The sequence below is a fragment of the Electrona antarctica genome, assembly GCF_951216825.1.
Source record: "Electrona antarctica genome assembly, chromosome: 6".
In the NCBI taxonomy this organism is placed as follows: domain Eukaryota; kingdom Metazoa; phylum Chordata; class Actinopteri; order Myctophiformes; family Myctophidae; genus Electrona; species Electrona antarctica.
The window spans coordinates 47504339-47529338 of record NC_136811.1 but is presented as its reverse complement, the minus strand read 5'-3'; the positions used below and the strand labels follow the sequence as shown (position 1 = coordinate 47529338).

The window sequence follows — 25000 nt, the reverse complement described above, 5'->3', positions numbered from 1 at the left end:
GGCAAAAAAAGCAAAACTCTGTGCGGACCGTGAGGCTGCCTACATCCCAGCCAGCGAGACAGCAAGTTAGTAATTCATTCATTCAACCAGCGAACCAGTCATTGTATCATTGTGTCATTGTAAAAACATACCACTGTAGTATTTGCAAACTGTTAAAGTATTTAATCAATCAAAAAAGTCAATCAGTCAGTCAGCCAGTCAGTCAGTCAGTTAAGCCTGATTTATACTTTGTCACAAAGCAGTATTGTGTGTAGAAAATAGCCGACCTATAAGGATATAGGCCTAATACTGTCACCCAGCCAGCCAGTCATTCAGTCAGCCAGCCACCCAGTCATTCAGCCAGCCAGCCAGCCAGTCAGTCAGCCAGCCATGGAGTCAACCCAGTGCAGTGAGTCCAGCACACACAGCCCTCAGCAGTGAGTCCAGGACTGCACACACAGCCCTCTGCGCGGCCAGACACTGCAGTGTGCCAGAACTGGCCCTGGCTGGACACAACCAGCCTGGGTGCCAGAGGAGAAGGAATCAGACTCAACACCCAGGGGTGGGGAGATGAGAGGTACGTGGGGGTTAGGGTGTAGATAAGAGGGGGTGGGTGGTGGGGATGAGAGATGTTTGTGTATGGAGGCTGGTGGTGGTGGTGGTGGAGGAAGTATTCACATTTTTACTTGAGTTAAAGGTATAAAGATATTGGCATCAAGCTCACATTGTGTTGCGATACGTTGTTGTGGAATACGTTGTTGTGGAATTATTATATATGGTTAATTGCTGTTAATTTGTAATAATAATCTAAAATCTGCATAGCAACTATAGTAACTGATAATAATTGTAGTGGAGTAAAACGCACTGAATGGAAAAAAATGCAAATACTCAAAGTTAAGTAAAGGTAGGTACATTTGTATTTAAGTATACAGCACTCGAGTAAAATGTACTTTTATCACTTTCCTCCGCTTTTACTTCTACTCCATTACATCTCAGAGGCAAATATTGTACTTTTACTCCACTACATTTATTTGAAAATGTTATTTACTAATTACTTTGTAGATTTGTATTTAAAAAACAACATACATTAACCACTTCAGCCCTATATACATTTCAGCCATTTAAAAATAGCCGATCTACAAGCTGTAATTGGCTATTTTCAAAAGATTTTAATACATTTGAAAACTTGAATTGGAACATTCTGCATAATGACTTCCTTTTAGTACTTTAAGTACATTTTGAAGCCAATACTTGTGTACTTTTACTCAAGTAAATGTTGAACTCCAGACTTTTACTTGAAACAAAGTATTTCTATATTGCAGTATTGATACTTTTACTTAAGTAAAACATGTGGGTACTTTTTCCGACCACTGGCCGAAACGAACAGCAGACCTCATCGCACAGCACTCACAGCCAGGCCAAGAATCACATTGTTATGTGTGGTGTCTGTCTTAACTCAGTTTGGGCGGGAACCCCTTTTGGTGTTATGCATTATGTTGTGCTTTAGCTATTGAAAAATAGCAGATCCTCTAAACAAACTGCCTCCCCCTGGCCAGCCGGGGCGCCTGATGGAGGGGAAAGGAACTGGTTGGAATAACGTGTTCCTTCCACGCGCTACGTCCAACCAGGGAAACTCCCCCCTGTCACGTGTAAAAGGAGCAACTTGGACACTCAGGCAGGAAGGAAGCATGAGTTCAAGTCCGTTGCTCTCACCATGTCCCCCATATATGGGGACTAGGTTGGCGGAGGGTGTGTAGAGAGCCCAGGATCACATTAGATAATTGGCACAGGGGTGAAAAAATGGGTTACAAAATCGAGGGATAAAATTAAGAAAAAAAATAAATAGCAGATCTACAAGCTCATAGGTCTGCTATTTTTGAATAATCGAAGAACGACTGACATAGAAACATAGCTTTTTCAGAAAACTGTCAGGATGTAGAAGACATTTTTAGAATCTGATCTCAGGTCAGAATGGGTTAAGTCCAAAGGGTTGTGGTGGTGGTGTTGTGAACACAGCAGTGAAGGAACAATGTTCTTGTAGATCATATCTGACCCAGAAAAAGAACAGGCTTAAGGAGTTCTTAAGCAATGGAACACAGATAAAGAAGACACTTTCACCCTGAAGCGTTCAACACAGTAACGCCATGGATGAGACAATACTGCCACCTGCTGACTCCTCATCAAATTGCATCAATATATACTTAATTGACCAACTGCCTGCACAAACAAGAGCTTTCTTCATATTAGTCAGTGGTTCTCAACCAGTGGTCCTTGATGGGGTTCCAGGTGGTTCCTAGCTAAATGATGGAGAGTTGGTAACCAAATAGACCCTTAAAGAATTGAGCGTTAAATGAAACCAAATGGACCCTTGCATTGTTATTTTGATCAACATTTGCCTGTTGTCTCTCTGGTGCCACATCATTACAACATGGAATTGTGGAGAAAATCTCATCCAACGACAACACAATATTCTAAGTATTGGGTCTGAGAGGCTAAATCTCAATAAAATGGTGGTCCGTGGCTCAAATGCTGAATAAATAAAGGACCTTGATATGAAAAGGGTTGAAAACCACTGATATTAGTCATATTAGTCAGATTTCTGTCTACTCTTGACATGAATTTCACTCGCTTCTTAACACTTGTATGCAAACCTGTGATGTGACAACAAAGATTCTGATAATAATTGAAATCAGCAATGTACCTTGAGTGCAACTATAGACACCACCATGTCAAATGTTACTCAAGCACAAGTGAAAGTTATTCTATGAAATTTGGGCTTGTATTCTTAAGTTTAGTGAGTATTCAAAATTCAAAGGAAAAACTTTTTTTCAGAAGTTTCCAAGGATGTCAATAATAGTGAAAATAGCCAGCTCTACAAGCTTGAAACGCATGGCAGGACATGGGGTTATGGAAGGATAACGGTGGGCTGGTTTGGGGGGGTCTGTGTGGCGTGATGGGGTTATGGAAGGATAAAGGTGGGCTGGTTTGGGGGGGTCTGTGTGGCGTGATGGGGTTATGGAAGGATAAAGGTGGGCTGGTTTGGGGGGGTCTGTGTGGCGTGATGGGGTTATGGAAGGATAAAGGTGGGCTGGTTTGGGGGGTCTGTGTGGCGTGATGGGGTTATGGAAGGATAACGGTGGGCTGGTTTGGGGGGTCTGTGTGGCGTGATGGGGTTATGGAAGGATAAAGGTGGGCTGGTTTGGGGGGGTCTGTGTGGCGTGATGGGGTTATGGAAGGATAAAGGTGGGCTGGTTTGGGGGGGTCTGTGTGGCGTGATGGGGTTATGGAAGGATAAAGGTGGGCTGGTTTGGGGGGGTCTGTGTGGCGTGATGGGGTTATGGAAGGATAAAGGTGGGCTGGTTTGGGGGGTCTGTGTGGCGTGATGGGGTTATGGAAGGATAAAGGTGGGCTGGTTTGGGGGGGTCTGTGTGGCGTGATGGGGTTATGGAAGGATAAAGGTGGGCTGGTTTGGGGGGTCTGTGTGGCGTGATGGGGTTATGGAAGGATAAAGGTGGGCTGGTTTGGGGGGGTCTGTGTGGCGTGATGGGGTTATGGAAGGATAAAGGTGGGCTGGTTTGGGGGGGTCTGTGTGGCGTGATGGGGTTATGGAAGGATAAAGGTGGGCTGGTTTGGGGGGGTCTGTGTGGCGTGATGGGGTTATGGAAGGATAAAGGTGGGCTGGTTTGGGGGGGTCTGTGTGGCGTGATGGGGTTATGGAAGGATAAAGGTGGGCTGGTTTGGGGGGGTCTGTGTGGCGTGATAAAGCCATGTGATGCAGACGTCCATCTCCAGTGACCAATTAGGTGAGTAACTGGTGTGACACGCACTCACGATCACACGCACCTAGACATGTGCACGCACAGTCACGCACACGCACACACACACACACACACACACACACACACACACACACACACACACACACACACACACACACACACAGCTAATCTCACATCCTGTGGCTCTGGCTACAGTTGGCTCTTGTTAGTGCCTCTCACATACTGTGCAGGACAGCTGTGCTCGCTGTCTAACAGCGCACACACACACACACACACACACACACACACACACACACACACACACACACACACACACACACACACACACACACACACACACACAATTACTATATTTGTGAGGAAATCAACATATGAATGCCCATTTTGTTTATTTTATTATTTATATTATAACAAGAACATATATATAGCAGATCTACAAGCTCTGCATGGCCCTGGCGCACAACAAAAATAAATTACAAGTCCCCGGCAACTCTGAGAGAGTAGAAATGGAACCAAATGGACTTGAAATTTTAAATTAACTTTAAACTAGTCTCTAAATATATAAATCTTTAACGCTGCACGCATGGATTAAAAGCTAAATAAAATCTCATGACTGAAACTGTTTGTATGGCCAAGTCCTAATGTGTGTTTATAGTGAGAGAGAGAGAGAGAGAGAGAGAGAGAGAGAGAGAGAGAGAGAGAGGCATTAGGACAACATCAGTCACCAGAACCAAGGACAGGTGTTTTCTTCAGAATATGTCATGGTTAAAATGGAGTTTGGAGTTACAATGGGTTTGTATAGGAACTTAGGATGGGGGCGTGTCTGATCAAATTAATATCAAATATAGTGACTTTGAGAGCTGTTTCAGTGTACAATGTAACGGTAAGTGGAGCATATTTTGAATTATCAATTTCTAATCACTGGAGAAATTCCTTTTGATTTCTTGTCCACATTTGGAGTAAGATCATGGCAAGGTAACTAGTACTACTAACTACACAACACAAACCTCTACCAAAGTGACCTGATCAGAGGAAGATGTTTCCCAGCTAAAGTGTGAGGCTGCATGGGGTCTCACCTGGTTTGAAGTGAGGCAGGGAGTGAACTCCAGGCCAGGAGTCTTCAGACGGCGTGCCCAGAACCTGAGAGAGAGAGAGAGGGACATCCACGTTACATTGGTTAAAGCACCTGAGAGACAGAGAGAGAGAGAGAGAGAGAGAGAGAGAGAGAGAGGGAGGGACATCCACGTTACAGGAGTTAAAGCACCAGAGAGAGACAGAGAGAGAGAGAGAGAGAGAGGTTTAATTTGACCGTCCCGATCTGTGATTTGAGAAACAGCGGGAAAGGAGTTAGCCACACACTAGCGCTGCTGTGTTTCCAAAACCGCTGGTTCTCCACCTTTTCAGGATGCGACCCACCAAAATAATCATATTTGAAATAAATTGATAAAAGGATCCCCCTCCACCCTGACACTGAGTTGAGGCATTCCCGGGATATTTAGTTTGACTTGGTTTCACAGATAATTATTGTGAAAATATCCTAAAAACAAATATAGCTTGTAGATCTACCGTTTTTAAAACGTTTGCCACTTTCTTAGGTAGGCCTAATATTTGACAATGTGTATTGTTTTTGCACCAGGGAACTCTAGCATTTGTCTTTGTAATGAGGGAACTATGCACTGCAGTTGCAATTAGTTTTTAAAGCAGGTTTGCTCATTTTGTTTAGTTTAGTTTTCAGTTTTTGATTGTAATATTGGATCAGCCGGGCAAGATTCAAAACGCTCACAATGCCTTGCATTGACACGTTCTGAACTATTTTCACTGCTTTTAAGTTTTGAAACCTTTTGAAACTTAAATGCCTATAATGACATGCAACATATGGGAATAGATTATTAATCAATTATGTAATACAATTATTGATTAGCAATTATTCCATGAACTAAGATGGGCTATTTGCACTAATTTAGAAAACATTTTAAAGTACAACGCGACACGCTGTGGGCTTGTAGATCATCTATTTTCAAATAGCCGAATGTTGGTATGTTCTGCAATAATAATCAAAATTTAGACAAAAATGAATGAATGAATGAATTTAAACAAAGTAACTATAGTAAACTAAAGTTTTCAAATCATTGTAGTGTAGATTAAAAAGTACAATAGGCCTATGTGCCTCTGAGATGTGGTGGAGTAGAAGTAAAAGTATTGAAATTTTGAAATAGTCCAGTACCTAACATTTTACTCAAGTACAGTACTGTACAAGTATAAGTACTTAGTTACTTTATTGTATGTAGTGGGAAAGAGCCATTAGTCTCTCTCGGAAAGCATTTCTATAGTCACATGTTCACACACGCTTCATTCTTTCATCCAACAACTGCTTCTCACTCCCTCTGGACGAGCCAAAGGAAACTCTGCATTGTAGTGATTTAGATAATTGGCTGCAGATAGTGTTCGTGTCTGCATGCGTGTGTGTTCCTGTGCGCATGTGTGTTCATTTCTTGCGTGCGTGACTGTCCTGCTAATGGGAAGCAATGACTCAACTCTTTGCGTGATTGGCTATTAGACAAGATGTGACATTCAAAAGCACACAGCCCATTGGCTGTGGATTCTCCCAGGAGGGTCTGGGTGCCGGGCGGACTTCTCACGCACACACATCCTGGGTTTATGGTGACGAAATACAGGATAGCGGAGCGGACATGCCTTCAACGTGATGTATCTACTGCGCCTTAGCTGTATAATTGGTTCCAGATCAGCCAATACTTCTCTCCAATCTTCACAATACTCCTAACAGCAACTGCCAGAGTGTATGCTGTTATTATCTCAAACACATTTTAAAGCATTTAGCTCAGTTCAAGACGCGGGATGAGAGAGGCGATCATCAGGATACTAAATCTGAAAAGCCATAATTGGCTCCTTGTGCCTTTTGCATAACTTTGTCTTGCCGTAAAAATCTGTTATTTTAGGAAAGAGACACAGTTGCACAGTGAACTATTACAGTATGTGGACAGACAGACAGACAGACAGACAGACAGACAGACAGACAGACAGACAGAGGCATAATGTATTAACTATAAATAGAAACAAAAGTGCAGTCATGACTCTCGGACCCATACAGATGGTGCCTGTTGGCACATTTGAAAGGTAGCACTAAAGAACGATATAGTGTTGAGGTCTGGACTCTTGGCCGAGAGACGACATGTAATTACCACCACAGTCACCACTGCTGACTGCTGGAGTGGATATGAGCCAGAACCTATAGTAGGCTACTCAATGGTACTGAGATGGTACAGTCCACACTCCACAGACCGGAACCTGCAAGATAGCAAGTACCCAATGTTACTGCGATGGTACGGTCCACAGACCATGCAGAACCTATAGTCATAGAGTTATATATAATCTAGAGACCGGACAGCCCCGCCCCCCACTGTTCATTTCAATGGAAGTAACAAGTTGCTCAGTTTAAAGGACGCTTTACTACCGCATTTTTCGATTTTCCAACCAACATTTGGTTGGCAAAATGCGGAAGTGCTAACAAGCACTCTGTGTTAAACCCCAGCTGCGCAGGGTTTACTACCGCGGAAAAAAACACCCGCCTGCAGTTCCAGCTTTGACCACTACATCTCGATGGCTTCAATGTTGACCAGATGTTCTGAACTCAACAGTACTGAGATGGAGATGGTACAGTCCAGACTGGAACAAGGAAAGGGACGAGGAGAGATAATACCCATTAAGACCCATTAAGACATGAGGCCTAAAACTTGTTGGTGCCAAGGACCCCCAAATGACATGTGTTTGGCCGCAGACCCCGCTTCTGAAAATGTTTTGTGCCAACTAGAGAAGAGAAGATTTGTCTTTTTAAAAATTGCGGTGCGTAACTGCTAATTTTGAGAACCACTGTTCTAAACCACTGCTCTAAATCATATACGTTTTCTGAAAAACCTCTATTGCTACACAGTATACTGAGTATAGGCTATAGCTAAAATCTGAAAATTACAGATGCTTTTGACATTTTTTTGTCAAACTTGACAAACTGTCAATTTATTTTGCCACAGACATACAAAATGAGTGGTCAATAATCTTACCAGAAGCACACAATGCCCTAATTTACTCTAAGTGTATACTAGTGGACTGCTAATGTGTCATAGGCCCTCATTTATCAACCGTGCGTACGCCAAAATATGGGTGTACGCCGAAATTACCGCAATTTTCGGCATTTACCATTTGCGCCAACGTTTGATTTTGAACTTGAGCCAGGACAAAGCTCACGTCTGGTCGGGAGCTGTCGTACGCTTTGTCCTCACCTGTTTTTCTGTCGTAGAACAGCGGAGCAGCATTGTCTGAACTGCTGACACGCTGTCACAGGCATCTAAACATATGTTTTCACTCCTAAAATGTTAATATAAAACTGTATGTATATACATGTAAAAAGAAAAAGAAAAAGAGAGATTTCCAACTTTACAAGTAATTAAAATCGCGCAATTAAAAACAATATAACATGTTTACAATGTATTAGTTTGTGCTTAATCAAACAGTGCTTTACTGGCCTTGTTATGCGAGCGCACTTGTGAGATGATTTGGGAGCGCATCGCATGCGGCATGAGCGTGACATCAGATGCCTATAGAATCACTGTGATATTATTTTTAAAAAAAAAGGCACATGGACTGCACGCCTTTATTTCCAAGTGACAATGACAATCATACAGCTTGCCTATTTGCAATTGTAGCAGGCTATAGGCGTAAGGGGCTTAATCATTCACCATTTAAATAAGCGCTTTGACAGTTCAGATAAAAGCGAGATCATTTTCGGGGGTCGGGAGGCGTGCGTCGCCAGCCCAGGCCAGCACATACCGGCACACATGCAAACCTTCATCCATATGTTTATGATTCGTTCATCAATGATCAAATCACTCCATAAACGTTGATTATGACTGCCTTGACGACATGGTAGCCTATCTCTCATGCAGGCATCACTGACTCACCCACAGGACTTATCACAGCAGTGCGCAGTCTCACTGATCGCCTTCGCCGTGCACTGCGCACGAATGGGTAAAATTATTATAGGCCTACAAACGTATTCCATTCATGGCGATGCGATGTGTCATGTAGCCTTGAGGTGCGTGCGTGCGTGCGTGGACATGACAGAAAGGCAAGCGAGGTGAGAGGGAAACAGGTGAGAGGGAATTATTTAATTCATGCAGGTGTTCGTTCTTTATTTATTTAAGATACAACACACCAGTTAGTTGGGCTTGCAAGTTGTGTGTGTGTGTGTGTGTGTGTGTGTGTATGAGAGAGGGGGGTGAGGCGGGCAGTACGTTTTTCCTGTATCCATGGTTTCCAGGTCGTATTGCAGTTGTTCATGTCGCAAAAACGAGGGCGAGGCTTGATTTCATAGGGCGTGCCAGATAGATTTCAGCCGTCACATTTATAAACGTCCGAACGAAATTAAGGAAGAAACAGCTGTCTGCGATCACTTTGTAAATGCCGACCCGACGTGGGTGTACTACGAATCCTACACTCGAATTTGGGGCAGATTTTACACTCGATTGATAAATGAGGGCCATAGTGTCTATACGAGACTTATACTACTGTATGTTGGTTTGTTTACTGAGAAACAATGTGGCACATTGGGCTAATCATGTGGAGACTGCACAAAAATTATTTGGGATCCGGACCCACAGTTTGGGAACCATTGTATTACAGCAGGGAGCTGAATAACAACAATACAGAAGTGATATACATACATAACGCTGCGGTAGTGTGTGACTGTGGACCAGAGTTGATCTGTTGATGATGATGCTCATGTAATAACGGTAACCACCAGCAGAGGGCAGTAACGCACCATGTATTACACTGAGTCTGAGAGTGACTTTGACAAACACAGTCAAGGGGGAGAAGTTTTGCATCATCCTCCGGCAAGCCTCAGCCGCAAAAAGTGATCTACAAGCTCAGCGCAAGGCTTGTTGTGAGCTTGTAGATCTGCTATATTCGTCCAGGAGGTCTGTTGTAGAGGGAAACAAGAAGCTAACCAAGTACAGGGCCAAAGGTCAAGTTGACTAAGTATTGAGGGTTTGAGTGGTTAAATGTCTGAAATAAAATGTGTTTTAACTTTTAATATAATTTACACAACACTGCTGAAAGTCAAAAAAGATAACTATGCAATGCAATGAGGGTCTCGGGCTCTCGGCTTCATCTCTCTCTCGTCTCTCAGCTGGGATCCGCACGTAATTCCGACGGAGCATTAGTCCCACATGCGGGAACCGCTCCAACATGCGTTTCTCCCGTGCTTATGGTTAGGTGAGGGTTTGAGGTAGGTTGTCGTTTGTCGGACCAATGACTAGTCTGAACTCTGCACCCCTCTCAGTTATATCTTTGGTAGTTTTCAAAACATTTCAGTGCATTCACAGTACATCTGATGAATGTGAGCAGAATAATGCAAATAATGTGAGCAGAGACACCCAAAGGTCAGCCTGTTAGCGTGCGTTGTCTTTCCATCCAGGATTTGGGTCAAGTGAATCCTCAGAGGTCTGATCAGTGCGTACTACGCTACCACAGACACACAACACCTCATCCCAGTGTAACGCCTGGGATTTGAACTGAAGTCCAATATCTTAACCACTAGACCAAAGGAATATCCCATGGGAGATATTAGACATTTGAGTCCATCAGACTGAGGCTCTGAGCCACTCTGCTACACTCACCCCCTGTTGACCTCCTCCCACGGGGAAACCCGATCTGGGTCACGGTACCAATCTAACGCCCGGGATTTGAACTCGGGTCTCCCGCGTGAAAGTCCAATATCTTAATAACCACTAGACCAAAACCGCTCTCAAAGGGCACCTACGGACGACTGCAATTCGAAACTGGCCTCCGTAAAATCTGAATTATTTCCGGATAGGAGCAATGCTTCATGTTTATGTCCACTCCACACTGGTTGCCACTCTAGTGGTTTTAACTGGTGGTTCTCAACACGAGGTCCGGGGACCCTTGGGGATCCTTGAGGGGGTTCCAGCCGGTCCATTTGGTGGTTTTAAACTAAAGGACATTGTGTTGTGATTGTGCTTGGAGATGATGGCATGTGGATTCAGCCTCTATGTCTAGACTGTATAGTTTGTGCGACTAACATAAACATGTGTTAACCGGCAGATGTGGAGGGATGCATGTTTTTCCATGGCCTCTAGGGAGTGCACATACATAAGTTGTCGATGCAGTTATAGGTAAAAACAGGAATTGGCCTGTTATAGCGCCACCGTGAGGCTGATTTGGGAAAGAAATAGTGGCATGTCGTCCTCGACCTAGTGGAAATGTGCGAGCATAATTTCATGGAAATTGGACACTGTGTTTGTGATTTGTGGCATTTTGTTCGAAACGGACCAATCATGTGAGCTTTGGAAGCCAATCTTAGCCAATCAGGATGGAAGATGGGAAATTGTGCAGATCTGTGTTGATCACATGACTATGGAGATAGTGTATACCGAATTGTGTGATGTATGGATAAAATGTGTATGAGTTATCTACAGAAATGTGTTTTGCCTAAATCGGCCTCATGGTGGCGCTATAACAGGTCGTTGAGGAATATTTGGGGCAGAGGTTCGTCGTTGGCATCCAGGGAGTGTGTGTGCAAAGTTTGGCATGGATCGGGCCAACGGTGCCGGAGATTAGCTGATAACGGACGGACGGAAGGACGGAAGGAAGGAAGGACACACACACACACACACACACACACACACGGACGGAGTGCAAAACATACTCTCTCCCCATGCCTTCGGCCTGGTGGAGACAATGACTGGCTATTCATGTGCAGTCCTGTGTTACACCACTCTGCTAACCACTCATCTGTGCTGTGTATCCATCATAATGTGCAGCCCTGTGTTACAGCACTCTGCTAACCACTCATCTGTGCTGTGTATCCATCATAATGTGCAGTATGTGACTTTTCTGACGGTGCATTTTATTTACTGGTATTGGGATGTTCATGGCGTATGTTTATGCTTTGCACTCAATCTGTATTCTGCTGCTGGCTTCTGCATCATCGAGCCAAATGTCCCCTCAGGGAGAGATCGACTTTTTATGTTGTCTCATCTTTGATCGAGCAAACGCACTTGGAGCGGTCCGTTTATAACGACTGTAAAAAAGAAAAGAAAGGGGGAAAAAAGACCGTTGCAGAAGAATGCACTTGAGAGCGAGATCGTTATACAAAATATTAAGAATTAATAATAATTTGGCTGCAGGAACAATGCTTTTAGCCAGATGTCCTTCAAGCTCTGATCGTTGCTGGCGGCAGTGGCGGGCAGAAACTTCTTATTTCCATACCAGTATTCTATCTTTTTAGCGTTTATTTACTCATACATTTTTTACATGAACGCCCTACTTGATCACAATACAGTGTCCCACAAAGCTTGAGCTTGCAGATGTGCTACTTTTGAACTTGAATAAGTAACAGTTCAAAAGTAAGGACATATCGGGGTTTCCACCCGACATTCTTTCAGTGTCATTGTCATCAGTGACGAGGCATCGTCCCAGGCCTCTCCAAGTGGAATGAACCAATATAATGCTAAGAAAAGTATCCTATAACTGCAGCGTTGTTGCTGACAGCAGGATTTCACCTCGCCAAGCTTCCGTTATTTCCTCCATACTTTGGCACAGGGTGATACTCATACTTGCCAACATATCCCATAATATTATTTTGAAATGCTGACTTTGTAGAAATGGCGCAGAAGCTACATTTTCCATGTGTGGCATGATGAAAATAAAGAAATAAAAATACAAATAAAAATGAATCTTATATTATCCCCTCCCTCAAGAACACAGGGAAAACGTAATTACTCAAAATCTACGGGCATGCGCACGCACGAGCCGTTGCACGAGCGCATGCACGAGCGCATGCACGAGCGCACGCACGAGCGCATGCACACCGGCCTTTCCCGCACAGGAGCAGAGGAGAGGATAAAGCTGTCAAGGGTCTTGATGAAAGGCACAGCTATGTGTCGAGAGCATATATATATATATGACTTTCCCATGCGCAGGTACACACACACACACACACACACACACACACACACACACACACACACACACACACACACACACACACACACACACACACACACACACACACACACACACACACACACACACACACACACACACACACACACACACACACACACACAATGGGAAACCCCCCCACCGCCACCACAGTCATATGTCCCCGGAGGGGTGGGGGAGTGAAATTAGCTATCCCCTAGCGCCCTCACCCTGTCACCCTGTGTGTGTGTGTGTGTGTGTGCGTGTGTGTGCGTGCGTGCGTGCGTGCGTGCGTGCGGTGTGCTAGCTTAATTACAGTGCCACACAAACACCATCCCTCACTGTAGAGGAACAAGCAAGCTGGTGTTTTACTTAAGTAAAAATAGCAATGCCGCCGCATTTCCAGCTTGTGAATCTGCTGCATTTTGACGCCTTTATGTCACACTGTAGTATGACCAAGTAGGGCGTTAATTTACGGAGAAAAACTAAACTAAACAAAAAAAACACAAGAGGTTTCAATATGGAGATCAGATCTTTCTGCAACGATGTAGTACTTGAGTAAATGTACTTACTGTAGCTATCACTAGGGGGTTGGTGCAGTAGCTTAACCCATTTAGGCCTGACCAAGAAATTTAAAAATAATCTTCTAAATACTCCAGTTTTCTGAAATAAATATTTTCACGATTTTTCAAAAATAGCAGACCTACAAGCTCGTAGCGCGCCACTCGGTGGCGCGCTACGAGCTTGTAGATCTGCTATTTTTCAATAGCTAAAGCATAACATAATGCTAACACCAAAAGGGGTCCCCGCCCAGAATGGGTTAATGACAGCAGCACACAAACAGCATCCCTCATGTGGTAAAAACACACCGCGGCGTTTCATCATGACCGTGGTGACTGTCACATCTCTGTGGTTAGCACCAGCGTGACGCTATGTGTTATGCTAGGCATGGGGACCGACCGCATTCATACATCACCAGCTGAACTATACGTCAACCTCCCTGGATGTGATTAGAGTTTCAAACACGTGCTGCGCACATACACACACGCACATGCACACGCACACACACACACACACACTGTGCAAACATGTTCGGTGGTCCCTTTGAGGAATATGGGCTCCATGAGGGCGCCAAGCAAGCTACAGAACGTACAAATAAGCAATACCCCCAGAGTCTCCCCAGAGGAGGGGAGGAAGAGGACAGTGACACAGACGCAGAGAAGGCTCAAACAAAGCACCTTGACGGACGCCTACACACCACACAGACTTATAGTCTGGTGAGGACCCTAGGCAGGAAGCAAACCACAGTCCTAGAGTGTTGTGGTTAAGGGTGGAAACACTTCAAGAAGGTTGGGGACCACCTGATGACCTCTACCTCTCTTTCAGGCCAAGGCTTTTCCATTGCAGATGGATTATAGTCGCATCTTTGATGTACTTACAATTTACAAACGGCTACTAGAGCAGCAATTCTCAACCTGTGGGCCGGCGCCCACTGCTGGAACGTGAAGATATTGCAAGTGGGCACCCAAATAATTGGCAAAACACTAAGATTGTGATGATAATATGACATTAACATAATTTATAAACATTATGTAAAAAAAGAAATCCTGGAATCCATGTATAAGTGATACATAGTTTTTAGATTCCATAGTTTCAATTGATTTCTACCCACACAGTGAGAAGACGTAGAGGCTTCGCCTGACAACTCCTCCCGCCCAACACTCCCTGCTGACAGGTGTCGCCCCAAGCTGTACGTGTATGTGCAGTGACGCAGTTAACAACCATCTCTCTTGTGAGGACCGGGCAAAGCGAAAAGATTGTCCTCACAATGTCTATTTATCAAATTCTACAATATTAGTGGAGACATTTGGCCCACACAAGAATATCCGTACACGTGCGCACACGCTGCCTGATATAAAGTCAGAGCCATGTTATCGTTGGTCCTCTGTGGCTCTGTGCCGCCTGATTTCCCCCCTGATCTCTGGTCTGTGTGTGTGTGTGTGTGTGTGTGTCACAGTGTCAGAGCTGAGGCTTGTGTGTGTTTGTTCTGCTGCTCCTCAGCGGGGGGGGGGGGGGGGGGGGGGGGGTGCAGACGGAATGAGTTGTGGGGGATGCGGGGCGGCGTGCTGCGGCCCAGCCCGTCACTCAGGACTGACAGCCTGCATGGGCTGCATGGGGCCGACTCTGCACCCAACGCAAACATTAACGCTCAAATCAGCCCTGCTGTCAAAGGCCTTACTTCTCATCACTACCCGTGCATGGGCTGCATGGGGCCGACTCTGAACCCAACGCAAACATTAACGCTCACATCAGCCCTGCTGTCAAAGGCCTTACTTCTCATCACTACCCATACGCAGCCTGGATGAGGAGCTACTGTAGAAGAGCCCATAGATCTGTTATTCTCACAGCCAGAGGATATTTTGGGGTCCTTAGGGGGGGGGGGGGGTTTAAACACTGTTCTGGAGCAGTGGTTCTCAAACTTTTTAGTGCTACAGATGCCCAAATTGATATGTATTTGGCTGCGGAACACCCATCTAAAAAGGTTGTGTGCCAGGGACCTCCAGAAGAGAATATGTACAGTACGCCTAGGGCTACATCTCTCTCTCTCTCTCTCTCTCTCTCTCTCTCTCTACTGGGTCTACTGGCTCACCTAAATCAGTATAGGAGCCATTATCTGGGCTTCATGAAGGTACACAGAGAGTGATTCATTGATGAACAATCCTATATCAGTCAGTAATCAATTACAGTGTTAATTAGATCAATCCTGTCCCATGTTTTCTGTGTTTACGCTTCAATATGGAACACAGATGTAACCACACAAATCAATGTCCACTAGTAAAGCATAATGATTCTATGAATCATAATTAGTTGTTTTCCTGCAAGTTGACATACATCTTAAATTCAATTATGCAAAAGAGGGTCTTTGCTCCCTGTGCTACTCTCCATGCCCATACGTACCTTCAGTGGTGGAAGCTGTACCTTTGTACAAGTATGTTTAATATAAAATACTCTGTTACAAGAAAAGGTCCCATAATTATTCAAAATGTAACTTGAGTAAAACGACAAAAAGTGTGAAAATATACTTACACAGCACCAAAGTAAAATAGATCAGTAAAATCCTTTTCGAATAGACAACATCTAAAATAGGGCTTGAGTAAAAGTACGTATACATTCAATGAACTGTGTGTGCATGGAAGGGCAGGGCGATATACCAGAACAGAGCTGCCACATATAATCAAAGCGTGAATACTGTAATTAGATTGGCCGTTTTAATAAGCAATTAAAATGTTTAATTTTGACGAAAGCGGTCCTGACAAATGCAATTATATGCAAAAAGAAAACATTGCACGTTCTCGTGGTCTGGTGTTGGTGGTTGGCCTCCAACAAAATGTAAATTAATTTGGCCGCGGGGGGCAAAGGGCTGGCTGCTGCTCTGACTGCTGCTGTGCCTCGCCTGGGAGGCCGCAGGGTCTACTACATCTACTGTTCATTTGGTTAATCCACTACCTTTTTTCACAGGCAAAAAACAAAACAAAACGTTAACAAACTAAGGCCACTAAGCTATGACTAACAATTTACAATTTACAATTTAGGCATTTAGCAGACGCTCTTAATCCAGAGCGATTTACATTAAGCAATAACAAAAACAAATAACAAAAGCATGGCATACATCACATATATAAAAAGTAGTTATCATGACTCAAGCGTAAACTAAGAACGTAACAGTGGAGTATACGTGAACTATACATACTATACTATATTATATACATGTGTACTATAAAGTGCTATGACTACATAAAAATGCAATTCTAGTGCTGTCTACGTAACAAGCTATAAGTCTGTTTAAAAATACTACCTAAGTCTACATAAAGTGCTATCTAAGGGGGCTAGGCTAGGGCAAGTGCTACGGGCCATGGTGGAGTCTGACTAAAAGTGTGACTGAGAGAAAGTGTGACTAAAACTAAATATAGTGACACTTTTATCACCACATTAAAACTAGACTAGACTGAAATGTTACTGTAGGGAGCCAAAGGGAGGGACTAGTGGAGAAGAGATCCAGTAGTTATGCTTGGCTACGCGTGGGTGTGAAGCTCCAGAAATAGCTGATCTACATGCTCACAACGTCTCGCAGTGTGATGTGAGCTTGTAGATGGGCTATTTTCGGCACATAGCAACTATAAATCAATACATTCTGTCGACTAAATCGTATGGTATTTACTAAAAGTAAAACATTTCAGATGACATTTCAAGACTACTTCAAGACTTGCACACCACAAAACCATTTTGGGCGGAAACCATTTTGGGCGGGAACCCCTTTTGGTGTTATAATTTAGCTATTGAAAAATAGCAGATCTACAAGCTCATAGCGCGCCACCGAGTGGCGCGCTATGAGCTTGTAGGTCTGCTATTTTTGAAAAATCGTAAAAATGTGGCGCAAATCTTTGAATATATATTCTTTCAAAGTGAATGTTTTTAACTCGGGTCTAAATGGGTTAAGTATGACTCAGAGAGTGTTCAACTGCTCAAGTGCAAATTGACGAAAACAAAATGTACAAGCATTTTGTTCGAAAATAGGAAGCTAATAAGAAATAAAGTTTTTGTTCATCCTCAAACATTTCCTTGGTGTGTGTGTGTGTGTGTGTGTGTGTGTGTGTGTGTGTGTGTGTGTGTGTGTGTGTGTGTGTGTGTGTGTGTGTGTGTGTGTGTACGAGTCCTTCGTCTCTTCAGTTCTTATCGACCGCAGCCACAATGAACCTTACACACTAAGGACAAAGAAAGGAGCAACCGTATACACTGGACTTCCCCTGGACTACGCCATGTGAGAGGCTCAGTGACTTCCCCTGGACTACGCCATGTGAGAGGCTCAGTGACTTCCCCTGGACTACGCCATGTGAGAGGCTCAGTGACTTCCCCTGGACTACGCCATGTGAGAGGCTCAGTGACTTCCCCTGGACTACGCCATGTGAGAGGCTCAGTGACTTCCCCTGGACTACGCCATGTGAGAGGCTCAGTGACTTCCCCTGGACTACGCCATGTGAGAGGCTCAGTGACTTCCCCTGGACTACGCCATGTGAGAGGCTCAGTGACTTCCCCTGGACTACGCCATGTGAGAGGCTCAGTGACTTCCCCTGGACTACGCCATGTGAGAGGCTCAGTGAAAAAGAGTCATAAGATATATTTTGTTTTGCTTTGACACATAACAGAGTGAACCTTGCAAAGTGTACATAACTAAAAGTATAGTAGATAGTTGAAAATGTTCACTTTGCACCACTGGTCAGTGTGGTCACCAAAGTGACATACATGATCTGACAGCATGACAGCATGTTGTCAGAGTGAACACTTCAACCTGTAGATGGCAGCACTGACAACGTTTTTTTCTATTTTTATGTACTATAGTTTTACATTTTGTTTTACTGTTTAATTTGTGTCATGAGCAGGATTGACACAAATAAAACATTGTGTTTCATTACTCTTAGAGGAGTAAGAAGGTAAGAGGCTAAATATAAAGAATAATAGTCGTCCAGAGGTTTAGATTAAGATAATTTAACCATTTAAACCCCAGCATCCGTATAGTGGAGAACGCTTTAGCTGAAAATAGCAGATCCACAAGCTCAAAACACGTCACGTCACTATTTTCAGCTTGATCATGTTTTTGATCTCAATGTTTGTAATCTTGATGTTAAATATTGTATTATTTTTCGTTTGTTGATTTCTTTTGCACTCCGAGCGGCAGATTTATTGATATCAAAACCGATCGCATCGCTCCACAGGCTGGGAGCGTCTGTTGGGCAACATTCAATGTAATTTCCGGTTGGGACGTCATCCAAAATATTCCCCCATTTTAGTGGATCAGATCGAAAATCTTAAAACGTGAATAACTCTTGATCTAAATCATTACGTCCAATTCTAAGCAAAGATTATGTTTTTGACTGCCCATCGCGGTCCCGTCGCTAGTCGCGTTAGAATTAATCATACCTCCCATTGTAGCTACTTCAGCTACATCCTGGATCGCTAAATGTGCTCCGTTGCTGCAAATCGCTGGGCGCTCTGGGTGTTAATGTAAAACACTTTGGGCTGCATCTGATGTCATGAAAGGTGCTATACAAAAAAAGTGTATTATTATGTATTATTATTAATCCCAGAAAACAGAAAATACAAATACATAGTATAGAGAGAGAGGGTTAAGATGGGGACTGTAGAAATGGAACCAAAATGGAGCCCGGGGAGGAGGAACATTAAGACCAGTTTGTGACCATGACGTTTAACTGACATTACTGTGACATTGGAGAAGACAACGGCATCTCTTGGCCCTGAAAACGTGTTCATTTAGGGGTACATTTCCGCCCAATCTGTCAGAGCGGGTCACCCTCCATATAGCATTCACCTCTCTGGACACTCTGCACCTGAGGCACGGCAGCCAAAAATCACTCCAAGATGGAATCCTTCTCCCCTGTAATTGGGAACAATCTCTCAAAAACGGGCCACAATATATAGGCTACTGTTACAGTTCCACGCTGAAATAAACCTCGCCTGGGAACCGAGGCAATTTGCAGACAGATCTGTCAACTTATTGGATTCATATTGAGGCGTGAGATGAGGTTTTTCTTCTAGCCAGAGAGAAACAGATGTTTTTCCGGGAGCGGTCGGGATAACCTTGACCACATGGCAATGACTGTGCATGGGGTTAACTCCCTGTGGGATTCATTAGTCTGCAGAGATACAGCACAGACAACAACAACAACAACATAATTTATAATATTTTCAGGAAATGAAGATATATTATATATTTTGAAAACAAAGCAATACTGCCTCATCAAAGGTGACCAGATTTGACTGAGAGACTGCCATCGCGCAAATTCCAGCTTTTCACCAGAGGAGAAAAACGTTTTAATGAGTTAATAGCATAGGCAGACTCTTCACATACTAGAGCATGTCTGAAATAAGTGTCAGAGCTGAAATCGACATGTAAATATGAAATAAATGCTTAAACGTGTAGCTAGGTGTAATGTTACAGACCACAGAAGTGAACCTTTCAAGCCTGTTTTCTCAACTCGCTGTTTTCTGCTAGACATTACTCTATAAGCCATATCTCCAAAACTGGTGGGTCAAACTGAACAACCAATATGTCAATTTGAAGCTATGATTCCCGTGAAAAAACGAAAATTAAAAAAAATCCAATGGCAGTCCCTCAGTCAAATTTAGTCACAAAGTTGGTGTTGTGACTTTATTGCGACTGTAGGTCGCAGATTACTATGAAAACCTGCAAAACCTGCCCGTCGCTCCGTCACAACTCCATATATGGTTGTCAGTCCATCACGCCTCCTGACATCACGCCTCGTGACACGTCACGCCACCATATATGGCCAACAGTCCATCACGCCTCGTGACACGCGCCATATAGGGCCGTCTCCATATATGAAGATCACGACACTGACCTCATCAAACCCTGGATAGCCATACATGGAGAAGACTGGATCGTCACCTAGATCTGCATATATGGAGCCGGCCAGCAACTCTACATCTGACCTCAAACCTCACCTGTTCCGACATTCCATATGTTGATCTGACCTCATCAAACCCTGTACACTCAAGACACGCTCCATATATGGCCAGACCTCATCAAACCCCTCAAGACACTGCCCCCGCTGCCACCCTTAGATCTCCATCTCCATCTCCATATATGGAGCTGACATGTTCTGACATTCCATATGTTGACCTGACCTCATAAAATCCTGTACACTCAAAGACACGCTCCATATACGTATGGCCAGTACAGAATTCATTCCATATGTTGATCTGCCCCCCCCATGCCAAAGCGCCAGCGCTCGCCCAGCAGTCTGCCGTCATCCAGGTGGATGAGTGCACGCGTCTTAGTATAGGATGAATTGGTGCTTGAGACACGGAGGCCCAACACACGCGCACACGCACACACACACACACACACACACACGCACACGCACACGCACACGCACACGCACACGCACACGCACACGCACACGCACACACACACACACACACACACGCACACGCACACACACACACAGTTGCCGACTGAGGCACGGAAACACATTTGGGAGCATAATGCGACCTTGAGGTTTTCCTATAAAAAGCTCTGTGGGGTTTAGCCACAGACCTCCACCAGACCATTAACAGTGGGTGATGGACAGGCCTAATCTGCGAAGGCCTTTGACCGTCTGTCGAGGCCACCACGCGCGGGATCAAGCGGATCCCGTTTCACACGAGGAGCCCGGGCTCGCTCGGGGGGTCTCCGCGAAGCGCCAGGCGGGAGGTATAGCCTACAAGGGGCAGAGCTTTGAGCGGAGAGGGATGGAGGGTGGACGGACGGATGTATGGATGGATGGTGTCGGGGGGGGATTTCAACCCAGATGAAGAGGGATGGCAGGCCCACCCGTCCCGTGCTCTGGGAGGGTCCCTCTTTCAGGGTTGGATGGGTGCAGTGGGGAGGCAGTTATGGGACGGGGACGTGGTGGAGGTTGGGATACGGAGAGGGAGGGGGCTGGGGGGTTAGTTGGGGTAAGTGTGTGTGTGTGTGTGTGTGTGTGTGTGTGTGTGTGTGTGTGTGTGTGTGTGTGTGTGTGTGTGTGTGTGTGTGTGTGTGTGTGTGTGTGCGCGTGTGTGTGTGCATGTGTGTGTGTGTGTGTGTGCGCGGATCCCAATCTGGTCCGTGGACTGGAGAAACAGCTTGCATTATTGATGGCAGGAGTTTAATGCCCTTTGAAGTAGAAGGCAAAGCGAGGAGGAGGGTTGAGGGGTGAGGGTGGAGGAGGGATTAGGTGTGGGGGGGGTGTGTGTGTGTGTGTGTGTGTGTGTGTGTGTGTGTGTGTGTGTGTGTGTGTGTGTGTGTGTGTGTGTGTGTGTGTGTGTGTGTGTGTGTCAGCGTGTTGCGGGTAACATCAGACGGGGTGGAATGAAGAGGAGTTACAGTATGTCAGCAGGGGGTCCCGGGGCGGGGGGGCGGGGACGAGGCTGCCCACGCCAAGACAACAGCCATCAAGAGCCCTCACACACCACGCGCACGCAAGCACGCACACACACATACACGCACACATACACAGAATTATACACACACACATCTCACAACCACTCCTCCTGAGAACAAGAGAGAGAGAGAGAGAGAGAGAGAGAGAGAGAGGGGGGAAAACCACGGAATAACCAAATCCAAAGTCTAGCGCAGCATTTTTCAAGGGGATGACTTTCCGAGCAAGTTCGGTTTCAAGTTTAATAGCGGCACACACGAAGACAACAAATAATCCCACTAATGTATGTCTTAAACATAAGAAGGGGGGACATTTCACGGACGGTGAAATGGATCCGAGGAGAGACGGCTAAGCGACGAAATGCCAAAGCGACTTAACGGTGTGGATGTTCCGATTTATCTTGTCTGCATAGCGCTCCGTCTCTCCGTCTGTATGTTGCCCTGTCATTCCTCTGAGGTCACGGGGCACGACCTCTGAGCCCTGCATACACACAGACATCCCCTAAACACACACACACACACACACACACACACACACACACACACACACACACACACACACACACACACACACACACACACACACACACACACACACACACACACACACACACACACCTCCCACTGCAGGTCAAACACAGACCACCCACACTGGCACACACTACTCATTAGTCAGGGTCAGTGATGGAAAGTAACTAAGTACATTTACTTAAGTACTGTACAATTTTGAGGTATTTGTACTGTAATTTGAGGTATACTGTTCTGTATTTTTTCTCTATTCCAATAGAGGCAAATATTGTACTTTTACTCCAATACAATCATTTGGCAACTTTAGTTACTAGTTACTTTGTAGATTTTGATTATTATTATAAACATACATTAACCACTTCAGCCCTATACATTTGGTCCATTTGAAAATAGCCGATCTACAAGCTCACAATGCGTGGCATTGCAACACCCCGTTTGGTTCCATGTGTACTCCCAGTGTACTCCCAAGAATCACAGAGACCTAGGGCTCCATTTTCGTCACCGCTAAACCCCTTATCCCTAAACTTCTTTGCCTTTTTTTACTATTTTGCTAAACATTTTTGAATAGTTAAAATGGCCAGTCTACAAGCTCACAACGTGTCAATGTAGATTGGCTAGTTGAACTATTCAAAAATGTTTTTCAAAATAGTAAAAAAAAGGCAAAGAAGTTTAGGGATAAGGGGTTTAGAAGTGACGAAAATGGAGCCCCTACAGTATGTGTGCATTTTGGTTCCTAACTCCTGTAGCAATAATTAATCTGGAACCCCTTCAAAGACCCCCACGTTGATAAACAGCGCTGTAGTAGGGGTCTAGGGGACACTCCCCGGCCGCACCATGTGTTGTTTACATTGGCCTTACGGCCTTCAGATGGGCCCAGGGTTAAATTAGGAGATTAGTGGTGGATCAACAGTGTATTCCTGCACTCACATACTTTATAGAATAAAGACATTCATTCTAATGGAGAAGGGATCTGGCTGGCTGCATGGCAGCAGAGCCATAGAGTAAGAGTTACGAGAATAAAGACATTCATTCTAATGGAGAAGGGATCTGGCTGGCTGCATGGCAGCAGAGCCATAGAGTAAGAGTTACGAGTCTTAGAATAAAGACATTCATTCTAATGGAGAAGGGATCTGGCTGGCTGCATGGCAGCAGAGCCATAGAGTAAGAGTTACGAGTCTTACGACAACTGCGTTCGCTTCACGGGGCCAGGCTCTTCTACATATAGACTTCTATTTGTCTTTAAAAGGGACAACCGGAAGTTTACGGAATGCATTGGAGTCGGCTCGCGTGAGTACATGAACCACGTGACGTGGCTGTTTTCTGCCCCCTCAATGTCATAACTCTGTCTTACTCTATGGCTCTGGCTGGCAGTGGTGGAAAGTAATGTACATCTACTTACATTTAGTACTGAATTTTATACCATTTTGAGGTATTTGCACATTACTTGAGTATTTCCAATACTTTTACTTCTACTCCACTACATCTCAGAGGCAAATATTGTACATTTACTGTCAGGAATATCAGGACAGATAGATATACTTCATCTACACGCAGACAGGACAGATTCTAGAGACTTCATCTACACGCAGACAGGACAGATTCCATAGACTTAATCTCCACGCAGACAGAGTAGAGTCGCTTTTCAGGCGGGGTGACTTAATTCTCAGTCTGGTACCGATAACCCAAATCCCAGCTCGAGCCCAATGCCAGTTTTACAGCCGAAGCAACGAAGCTTATCTCCTATTACTACAGTATATCACACAGGGGTTCACAAACTATTTCAGCATGAGACCTAGCCTCGGAAACCCAGACGTTTTTATTTCCAGGGAGGAAAAAAAAGTCTGGGTCCGAGTCCACTTCAATTCGGCATAGAGTAGCGCAAACATCACTCACTCTCTGCTGATTTCTGATCGTCTGCACCTTTGTTAAGTTGACACAGACACACTCCTCTCTCTCTCTCTGTCGCTCTAAGTAATTAGTCTCATGTCTAGCAGCTGCGCATAGTTTCTCCCGGCGGATCCTGACGGGAGCTGCCTATGCCATAAAAAGCATAGGTGAGTTCCAGGCTACATGAGACCCAACGGGGACATTTCTGCACCGGGAGCCAAAATTCACCGCAAAATGTTCAGGAAGCAAAAGTGACTATAGCTTTTTAAAAGACTTCCAAAGCGTTAATATTGTAAGCGTGAGGTAGCAATGAAACACCTCAAGCACCTCACTCTGAGAAAGGATACAGGAAAAAAGGAGTCTTAAGATCAGGGTCAACACAGGAGACTGTGGCCACGGCCATCTTGTTTACGGCTAGCTATAGCAACCCCAAGCTAATTGGATGATAATAATTTTATGAATTAATAGAAACCAAAAAATCACCAAAACGAATCTCGTCATTGGCACAGATGGGTAAAGTAGCAATCTACGAGAAATCTTGGCTTTGACATAAATGACAGAATAGTAGGGAAGGTAAAAAATAAATTATATAAAATATACAACAGGATATTTCCTACATTTGGGAAACACCGTCCCATCCCACATCCACTGCTCTCTACTAACTTCATGTTAAAGCTCCTATCGTATCGTCATCCCTCACCCTGACTGCCATGAGTATCTTTGCAATCATCTCCTGCCCTGGTCCAAAAACCCAAATGTCCCGCAGCCTCACCCCTACACCATCCAACCAACCACATGCAGGACCCAATCC

At 44.6% G+C, this 25000-nt stretch overlaps 1 protein-coding gene across 1 annotated transcript in view; it reads right to left on the bottom strand.

Moving 5' to 3' along the window:
• Positions 1-25000, bottom strand: part of cdk14 (cyclin dependent kinase 14) — a 333238-nt gene that overhangs the window by 112226 nt on the left and 196012 nt on the right. Inside the window, exon 11 of the mRNA XM_079503254.1 lies at positions 4835-4898. Within this exon, the coding sequence (XP_079359380.1) occupies positions 4835-4898 (64 nt within the window). The remainder of the gene's footprint in view (positions 1-4834; positions 4899-25000) is intronic.